Raw genomic sequence first — 10,564 nt, forward strand, 5'->3', positions numbered from 1 at the left:
TATAATACATTAGGTATAGAACATTGATGGCTTTATATTTCTTTAAAGTAAAAGAAGCTCTAAATTAAACAGAAAAAATTGTCTATTTAAATATTAGAACCTATAAATGAACCCATAACTGGGTTTCCTTCCTGATTCATTTCAAATCTCATGTGCACACAAATGATTACAGGGAAATTACATAGTGTAATATATTCATGTAGTCATGAAGCCCAGTTTGTTTTGTTTTAATGCAGTAGCTGGAGTGTACGCCTTTGCAACATAAAAACAAATTTCAGTGTGATATGACATTTCTAAAAACAATTTAAACTCAGTAACTATTGTATTTTTATTACCCTCTAATTAGAAAGATATCCTTTATTGACATTATACATATGCAGTACAATGAACATTAGTCTTTTCAAATCAGAAGTTGAAGGTGCTGGGGTCATGGTATACCGTTTCTGGTGCAGAGAGCCTTAAGGTCCATGCTCAAAGGCCTTACTATAACAGTTTGGTATTGAGAAGATTTCAAATCTTAACATCATCCATACCGTTAATAAACTTCCCACTTAAAATCAGCACACCACAAGTAACTACTGCATCTGTATACTGTACTTGATGAAAATAATCACTGGAAAGTTCCGTACTAAAGAAGCCTCATTTCCTTAATTCCACATATGTATGCATAATTCTACCAAAATCGATTTCTCAGCAGTTCCACTTCATCCTTAGGGTGTTTTGTGCGTCCTGCGTTGTTAATGTGTTGAGTGTTAATTCCACAATTACTCACATGGGACTTCCACACTTTTAGACCAGTGTAAGACCCAACCCTTTTATTATGACATTTAAATAACATTAATTGGAATACAGCTATACTGTAGATTTGTGTGGCGCCGTCTCCTGAAAACTGAGGGTTCAGGATGTTAAAGTGTGTGCTGTACTGAAACCAGTTATAAAGCGGATAATTACATACATTTAAAAATTAATAGCTTTTCCAAATGAAGCAGCCAGGTTGGCTTCTCTGAAGGCCTCAGAAACAGTCTGGAAAAAAAGAAAAGTGAGTTAATAACTCAAAGTAGTAAAAGATCACTCTTAATTGATCAGTGCTGTCCAGTATGATTAAATTTAAATTATATTGTAAAGACAGCTTTCCTTTAGAATATAATTTTCTCTATCTCTTAAATTTTTTTGTCTTTAACTGAAATCTTTAAAATTAAACTGACTTATTATTGGGAGGAAAAACTTATATTTTTTATTATTAATAGTTTTCAGGTAATACTTACGGGGTGAGCATGGCAGACCCTCGCAACATCCTCACACGATGCTCCATATTCCATTGCTAGTGCAGCCTCATTGATCATCTCACCAGCTCCCTACACAAAAAAGCATGCTCTTTCAGCTGATGTCGATGTGAAATCAAAATCATCTGCACTAAACATGTGCTGCTAAACATTGTGAAAGACAAAGTGATCTAAAGGACAGTGCTATAGCACCTCAGAAAAGCAATGTGATATAAATATCTTACCTGACAAAAAGAGTGAAATGGAGCACACAATTTACATTTAGGCATTTGACAGACGCTCTTATCCAGAGTGACATACATTTTTTATTTTATAATTTTTTTTATCTCATTACACATCTGAGCAGTTGAGAGTTAAGGGCCCAACAGTGGCAACTTGGTGGTTGTGGGGTTTGAACCTGGGATCTTCCGAACCGCAGTCCAATGCCTTAACCACTGAGCTACCCCTGGCCTGTCAGTCATATATGAGGGTCAAAAAGTATCCGCATGGAGGCTGTAGAATTAATTTTAATACATTTTTAGATTATAAATTTTTTTATGGTTTTTGCAGTGTGTCGGCAGTGTGGACAGAAGTGTGCTGATGTTCATTGCCCGTAGATAGCAGTCCTCTGTGTTTAATCCGTGTCAGCTCTTTAATAACATCACGCCACAGGCACTGTTGATTGGTGAATATTTTTCCTGATAATGTTTCAATACCGGCCCCTGAGAATACCAGCAAACTGAAAGCATCCATTTTCCAGCTAATGGGTGACTTTTTTTGGTCAGCAACTAAGTATTTTCAATTCCGTACTCTGCCGTTTAACACTCAGACTCCAAGTGTTAAATCCATGTCTCATTCACCAGTAATTATGCTTTTTAAGAAATGTTAAACCTCACCCAGATTATCGGCTAAAATTTGTTTGCAGACATCCAAAGAATTTTGTTTATGCTTCGCGAGTTGTTTTACCAAGTACATCCTCAGACCATAAAAAAGGGATCACTGTACACTGCTTTTCTTTCGTGCAAATCACAAGTGGGCATCCATTCCTATGCACACCGCATAAAAATATCAATCTCTGTTTCAGACGCTCCAAACAGATTACGTTGTGTGAAAGCTTATTAAACTAGTATGAAAATCAAAGAAATTATTCTAGTTTAACTTACTGATCCAAGGATGTGAGCTCCCAGCATTCTGTCTGTCTCCTTGTGACTCAGGATCTTCACCAGGCCGTCTGTATCAGCATTAGTCTTTGCTCTGCTGTTAGCAGCAAAAGGGAATTTGCCAATTTTGTATGGGACACCCTGAGGGAACACGTTCAAGGAAGCAAAGTAAGTTTAAAAATGTCAGGGGGTAAAAAAACTCATGAAATTGAGTTAACAAAAACATTTTACTTCTTCCTTAAGCTGCTCCTCATTCTTGCCGACCCATGCCACTTCAGGATGTGTGTAGATGACTGAAGGAACACAGTTGTAGTCAATGTGAACGGCTCCTCCTGCCATTCCCTCAACACATATTATGCCTTCGTCCTCTGCTTTGTGTGCCAGCATGGGACCAGCCACCACGTCACCAATGGCATAAATACTGCATTAAGAAAAGTATTTTTGATTTATTAGCACCAAAGTTTGTATGATGTCTTAAGCAGTTATATTTATTTCATGTGTTAAAGTATTAAAAACTACTAAACGCATATGACAAACAATAAAATGCTGTACGAATCTTGTGCTGTTAATTAAACGTCATGTCTTAAACAAAACGATAATCTTTTTCTCTTGCCTATCTCCTGCTCCACATTCCTGTCCAGCAGGTGGTGGTATTGAACCAACACCGATAAACTCAAAACATTAAGCATCACGAGTCTCAGAAATTGGACATTTGGTAGAAGATACAAGCATGTACCGTTTTCTGTCGAAGCTGTGGTATAATTTGCAAGTTTGCATAAATTGTGCTTGTGCACAGTAAATTTATACAGTTACATTTTTCAGATAGACAAGCAAAGCTGAACTAGGATGCATCTGCCGCCATCAAGTCTAGTTCTTCTTACTGATATACATGGTTTGCTGTGACCTTTACCCTGTTTGGATCAATTTCAAAATTAACCAGTTCATCTGGTGGTTAAAATGATAATTCCATTTAAATCCTAAAAAAAAAAAAAAAAAAAAAAAAATCACCTACAGACTCTTGAAAGAATAAGATCTTCAGATGGTTCATACGGATGAAGGTGAAGGTTATGTAAACGAAAGTTAAAATTGTTTTCAGTGACCCAAGTTATTTGCGTACGATGAAATAGCAGAGCCACACCATTACCCCACCTCCACCTGGCTGGACTATTAACACAAGGCAAGTTGGTTTATGGATTCATGCTAATGACTGAAATTGACTTATTTCAGACCAGACTACATTTTTCCAGTCTCTTAATAGTCCAGTTTTGGTGAGCCTATAATTTTTCTTGGCTGACACAAGTGGCAACCAGACTGGTCTTCTGTTGTTTGTTGTTGTAGCCCACCCATATCCAAAAAAGGTTTGATGTGTTGTGTATTCCGAGATGCTTTTGTGCTTACCACAACTGTGTGAGTGGCTGTCCGAGTTAAATATTTCCTGTCAGCTCAGACCATTCTGGTCATTCTCATCTAATCTCTCTCATCAACAAGGCGTCTGCTGCTCAGTTAATTTTTAAAAAACTTTTTTTATGTTTATTGCGCCAATCTGCGTAACAACTCTACAGACTACTGTAAAAGAAGATCTCAGGTTATCAGGAGTAGAGATACAATCAAACCATTCCGTCTGGCACCAACAATTATGCAGAGATTACTTTTGTTCCCCATTCTGGTATTTGATATGAACCTTACCTGAAGCTTCTGGATAATTATAAATAATAGTGTTTGCAAATAAATCCAGAAAGCCTCAAAATTTATTTTTTTAAATTACACATGACCTGATTACTGTAAAAAATATATATAAAAATGAACTAATGTAAAGGGCTAAAATAAAGCAACCTGCAACTCTACCATATACAAGGTGATATCAAAAACTTTTAAGATTAGCCTTCTTTAGAAGCTCCGTTTTTCCCGCCATACTTCCTCCCTCGGACGCATTAAAACCTGGCAATAGAATTCGCTATTGATGGTCTGGCCCCTGGGGATGACACACAATGCAGCACATGTCAAAAAAGACAATGAGTTTGCACTTGGTTGAGCTGCAGACCTGCAGCACCTTTTCCAGTCATGGAGATTATGGGCTATTCCACTGTAAAGACTGTTGTTTTATATCAGGGTCATACCCATACACCCAAGTTTCATCACCGGTAATGATCCTCAACATGAAGGCGCATTAATAGGGTTCTTGGCTCAAGTTCATGCAATGTTCTTCTGCTCCAGTATGACACCTGACAATGGCAGCGATGTTGAGGATTGTTCTCCAGTAATTATGCACAAGTTGTCAGTTTTTGGGGGTTGAGCTCATCAAGTTCTCCTGAACTTTTGTTGTCTTCCAGTGATGTTCTTCTGCTCTTAAAGCGCTCATACCACCCATGAACACCTTGAACGACTCATCGCAGCATCGCTTTAAACTTGCCGAACCATGTCAAATGTCTCTGTGGCAGATTTGGCCAGTTTAATTCAGAATTTCACGTTTACTCTGTGTTCTAACTTGCTGTCCATTATGAAATGGCAGACATGGTAATGCATAGGGTCAGCATAGCACCAGTTGCACAGCTTCCAATATACACAGGATGTCTTTTGACACACTGACTAATGAAGGTCAGTGGTGCCTGTGACTGTGCGTGCAGCCTTGTGCTGCCATCTGTTGGTATGTTACAAAACTAGTCTCGAAAATGTCTGATATTACCTTGCTTAATAGGGTCTGACAGTTTTAGAAAATTTGGACTTCCTATTCCCCATGTACCAGGAGCAAATAAGTCAGTATTGTTTTAGCCACAAACAAAATGAGTAAATTTCCCTTAGACATGTAGTACCTGGGCACTTTGGTCTGGAACCGGTTGTTGACGGGTATTCTGCCACGGTTGTCCAGCTCAATACCAACGTTCTCAAGACCGAGACCATGTGTGTAAGGGCGACGGCCAATACACACCAGAAGCACATCACAAGTGAGTGTCTCGTTCTTTCCTCCAGCTGCAGCCTCCACTCTGCAAACACAAAATACAGCCATCAATGCTTTTTCCCCCCACTGTCACCTTCCCCAGTAAATATTACACAAACCATCGTTCAGCAGAAAATGGTATAATTAAAGCAGATGAAGAGCCCTTTAACCTTGTTAGAAAACTCAATCTCACACACTCATTCTCTACTACTATTATCCAGTAGAATGTTGCTTGAGACCTAAAGCCTTTCCAAGGAGACTCTGGGAAGAGTACACCCTGGATGGGGTGCCAATCCACCGCAGGGCACAATCACTTACACATTCACATACTCCCTTACACTACAGGCAATTTGAAAACCCCAAATTAAGATTAAATTATTTGTCACATGTACCTTACAGCAGAGTAAATAATTTTTTTTTTTTTTTTTTACATATCCCAGTTAGAAAGCTGGGGTCAGAGCACAGGTTCAGCCAGGATACAGAGCTCCTGGCACAGATTGGGTTAGGCCATGCTTAAGTGCCCAACAGTGGAAATTATACACCACAGATTAGCCAACCCTGCATTTCTTTGGATTGTGGAAGGATAGCCTGGATTGTGGAAGAGTACCGAGAAGACAACTCTACAGTGCGGCCACAAAAGAAGAAGAAAAAAAAAAAAAAAAGACTAAAAGGCCCATCATCCCATAGTTTCCCCAGAGTAGTTCTGAAATTCACTTACCAGTATTTCAGAAATTAACACTAGGAATATCACTTTAACTCAATTCTACTTTCTTGACAACACAGGATTTTAGACAACAAAAATAAAAATATATCAATTAAATTGACTAAAGCCCTGTATTATAAATCCTGAATAACAAATGTAGAATAGTAAAATAGGCGTGTGGTTACAGAAAATTCATAGCTCCACTAGTAGACCCTTAAACCACATTTACTATCTTTTACCTTTATGCTTCCAACAGAACACTGTAAACATTTACAGTTTGAGTGGGTTCCTTTTGAGTCTGACTCCTTTCAAACAAACTCTCTCATAACATCTCAGATTTTCTTCATCACATTTACATCTGACCGTCTTATTATGGATTTAATTGTACACCCGGGATTACAATAAAATGAAACACAAGTACATTAATCATGGGGCTTGTGTATAAAAATCTGCACATATTAGCACACATCTGCTTAATTAACATAACACGATGCACTATTTTTGACTACTGTAAGACAGACTAGAAAATAGTTGAAGTTTAAACTTACGAAACATCAATCTTGCCATCAGATCTCCTGGTGGCACCCAGGACTTTGGTACTCAGCTTTAACTTCATGCCCTGTTTCTGGAGGATACGTTGGAAATTCTTGGAGATCTCCATATCGATGCCCAACCCACCAACATGGCCAAGGAATTCCACTGCTGTCACTTTGGAGCCTAGCCTATGCCACACTGAACCCTAAAATATACAAAATATAGAATGTGGTAAAATTTATAATCAATATAGCACCTACTGTATCTGTACAGACACAATCTTATCTGCTCACCAGCTCCACTCCGATAACTCCAGCTCCGATAACAATCAGCTCCTCAGGGACCTTCTTAAGGGACAAAGCCCCAGTAGAGGATACTATAGTGTCTTCATCAATCTGGTTAATCGAAACCAAACTAAAAATCACTTATAAAACCAAATCGTTAAATGTTGATATTGTGTCTGTATTAGAGCCTTGTGAAAATGTGCAACTATTATAATATGTAAATGTGTGAAAACATACCTCAATGCCTGGGAATGGGGTGACCTCCGATCCTGTAGCTATGAGGATGTTTTTGGTGTTAATGACTTGCTCACCGCCATCAGTTGTCTTAGCAGTAACCTGATTTTTCCCAGTGACAGTGCCAAATCCACTGACATGTGTAACCTGTAGAAAAAATTAAACTCATTGTCCTTTTTGTGCTTCACTTATTGTGTTTGTCCTCAATGTGTGCTTCAGGAAAAGAACTGTATGTTCATAAACATACCTTATTCTGTTTAAATAAGTGTGCAATGCCTCCTGTCAAAGCTTTGACAGCACCGCTCTTCTGTGCCATCATCTTCTCCAAGTTCAGCGAAATCCCTTGGACTAAAAAAAAAAATCAGGAGTTTAAAATGTTTAGGGTTCAATAAATAAGCATGAGACATGGTTATTACTATACTGCTGTAGATCTGTCCCATACTGAAAATCTGAATCAAACATTTTGTTTTGCACCATCATTCCAACAGCTGTAGCTTTATTTAGGTTATTTTATTTTGTATGTGCTTTTTCAAACTCTGGGTGATTAGCCCCATGATAATAAATAAAGTTTTTTGAATTGAACTGAATCGATACATAAAATATAGCACTTCTCATTTTTTCATATTAAACTAAATTCAATTGTGTAAATTAAATTAAGGAAACTGGAAGAAAAAGTCTTTCTTTGACAGGCTGCAAAGTAATTTTTTTAAATAGTTGTTCATGTAACAACCTCTGCAGTAACCTTCTCATTCTCTCATCTGTCAGCATTCCGCATCACCAGTGACATACTAATCACTCACCTGATCATCTGTGATTGTTTCTAACTGGTTGATGCCTTAAGTGTTTTTTTGTTGTTGTTATTTTTATACTTGATTGATTAAGAGATCACTCTGTGGCTTAACAAACTAAATATAATCCTCGAAACTGGTCAGGTACAGGGACTGGACTGAAAATAAAAGCCAAAAAAAAAAAAAAAGATCCTTGAGGAAGGCTGGAGAACTATTCCTCAAGACTAAATTACAAATACAAGAAAGACTGGCTTGGATGCAAAATATGAAGAAATGAATGTAGGCTCAAGACTTTTGCACAGTACTGTCCACCTTAAAATAGACCCAGATAAAGACACCAACACTGGTTAACAACTAACAGGCTTTCGAAACAATAGGCGTTTTTTTTTTTGCCTTTTTCAGGCATCGACTGAGGTGTAGTAAGTGAAGAGTATGGTGAGCAATCAGGATCGTCAGGATATAATCTCTATGAAATTATGTATCAAGGCAACCAGAGTCCATCAATAGTTACAACTGTTAGATTAATGCTGAACAGTAAGACCAGATGGACACAACAATGGAAAATTTTTAGAACTATTCTTTAGATATGAAAGTTTTGTATCCATTTTGATGGGCTAATTTTAAACAGAACAATTTAAACTATTAATTGACTGCAGCTTTCAAAATATTTTGAGTTTTAATTTTAGGGCTATAGCTTAACACTGTGTTATATGTACAGTACTAATAAGTATATTACAATTTTGTAACACTCCATTAGATGTAATTATGTAAAATACATAATTAGCAGCTTTCCTTTATGAAGCAAATAAAGTTTAAAATTTTTGTCTTATGGAATGCTTTTCAAAACTTAAAAAGAAGCACGAGGAAATGTGGCAAGGTTACAAAGATGATTTCAATATCATAACATTGCCTGCTGCAAAAGTGAGAGACTGTACTTACTTTCAATACCTCTGCTTTCAAAATCCTTTCCATGTGCCAAGTGATAGAGATAAGAGTTGTTTAACAGGGCCTTAAAAATATAACAGAATTATCAGGAAATAGCGGTGAATACAGAAAAGGTTTATTAAGGCTGGCCCACCCTGCAAGCATAATTTTTTTTTTTAAATACCTTTGATGGGATGCAACCCACATTTAAGCAGGTGCCTCCAAGAGTGGCATTCTTTTCCACACACACTGTCTGCAGAAGAGAGCAATCTACTCTTAAAATAGTTTTTTTTTTATATCGCGTTTTAATCACCAAAAACAATGGGTGTTGCTTTACCTTGAAACCAAGCTGAGCAGCTTTGATAGCAGCGACATACCCTCCAGGTCCAGAGCCCACGACTGTGACATCAGCATCAACTATAAGAAAGCAGTGCATGTTAGCTAAAAGTGTCTTTCAGTAGAGGTAAATGAACAAAAAGGTTTTCTGAAAAAGGTAACGCTGGTCATCTAAAGCGATTCAGTGGTCTTACTTGCTGCTTTGTCAGAATATGTTCTCAGGGATAATGCCGTGACTCTGTGCAGTTTGCAAGGCAGGTGTTGACCTCGCTGTACGGACATACAAAACATAAAGCCAGTTGATAAACCAGAAAGAGACATGTCTGTAAAAACTTGCATTAACCTGCTGAGTGGACCATACCAAACAACAACAATAATAATAATAATAATGCCACAAGTGAAAATAAGCAAAAAAGGATCTCTAGGAATTTTTTTTTTCAGTCAGTAGCAGCATTTAGAGAAACTGGTTGCTGTTAGCTAGTCAGTCATGTCAAAGCAAATACACCTAAAATTAAGCAACCTTGTACACCTGAGCTTAAAATTAAGTGATGTGCTTAATGGGATAGTAAGGCTGCCTTGACAGTGAATACACAAAGTAGCTAGCTTTCAATGCTGTAAGCCAGATATAACTGCTAATTTAAAAAAAAAAAAAAAAGAAAACTCGAAACTACTGTTTTTGCCTGGTGCATAAGAAACGCAGCCATTTTCAGCTATACATCACACTCCACCTGCATTAGTCAGAAACTCGGTAAACTACCTGAATTTGATTTGTGAAGCTACTGAGCTAACAGGGCCTGGACCGGGGACAATTTGGGCGACGAAGAGATACAGAGTTGCTTTCCGTCTATAAAACGCAGTATACAAGTTCACTGGAACAAAGTCACAGTTATAAAGATAGACACGAAAGTTACCGTTGTCAGGGTCCGATAAAGCTGGTTCCAGGTCTGCATTTTGACAGCGTCCCGATACTGCGCGGTTCACCTACAGTAGCCAGTGCAGCCAAGGACTCCTTGCTTTACGCACGCGCAAAAGAAACTGTGGGGCGGGGTCGCGTGAAGTATTTTTGTCGCTTACTTATTACGTCACGTGAACGCGGTTAGGCAGGTGGAGCGCAAAAAAGTCACAAAAATATCAGCGTGGAGTTAGAAAAAGTCACAAAAATATCAGCGTGCTCTCAGTAATTCTTATCTGAAATTTAAGCTAAGATGGATCACACATTTAATGATAAACAGAAAAAGTATACAATTTAAATGCAGGTGGATAACCTGTACCCTGGTAACCCCCTCAACATTACTGTTTAAGTAGAAAGGTTCACTTATTATTTCTTAAACCTACCCTAAAATAAATATTCATGTAAAACTTATAATTAGTATACAATATAAACAGATGGTCACTAACCATTAA

The 10,564-nt window shown here is 37.7% G+C and overlaps 1 protein-coding gene across 1 annotated transcript; it reads right to left on the minus strand.

Annotated features, from left to right (window-relative positions):
- Positions 1–339: 339 nt before the first annotated feature.
- Positions 340–10,194, minus strand: dldh (dihydrolipoamide dehydrogenase). The gene is made up of 14 exons (XM_053491175.1): positions 10,072–10,194; positions 9,355–9,430; positions 9,162–9,241; positions 9,009–9,077; positions 8,840–8,909; positions 7,360–7,460; positions 7,116–7,259; positions 6,888–6,989; positions 6,609–6,799; positions 5,233–5,403; positions 2,654–2,843; positions 2,426–2,563; positions 1,266–1,355; positions 340–1,023 (listed from the first exon to the last, which is right to left on the minus strand). Exons 1-14 carry the CDS (start codon positions 10,108–10,110, stop codon positions 958–960), a joined length of 1,527 nt encoding a protein of 508 aa, XP_053347150.1. The 5' UTR covers positions 10,111–10,194; the 3' UTR covers positions 340–957.
- Positions 10,195–10,564: the final 370 nt, after the last annotated feature.

Source organism: Clarias gariepinus, chromosome 2 (genome assembly GCF_024256425.1).
Source record: "Clarias gariepinus isolate MV-2021 ecotype Netherlands chromosome 2, CGAR_prim_01v2, whole genome shotgun sequence".
Classification (NCBI taxonomy): Eukaryota; Metazoa; Chordata; class Actinopteri; order Siluriformes; family Clariidae; genus Clarias; species Clarias gariepinus.

Coding starts and splice junctions, on each gene's coding strand:
- dldh (XM_053491175.1), bottom strand. CDS start 10,110: ATGCAGACCTGGAACCAGCTTTATCGGACCCTGACAACG. Junction 7,461..8,839: donor TGAAAGCAGAGGTATTGAAA/GTAAGTACAGTC, acceptor TTTTTTTTTTAG/TCCAAGGGATTTCGCTGAAC. Junction 6,800..6,887: donor GAGTTATCGGAGTGGAGCTG/GTGAGCAGATAA, acceptor TGTATATTTTAG/GGTTCAGTGTGGCATAGGCT.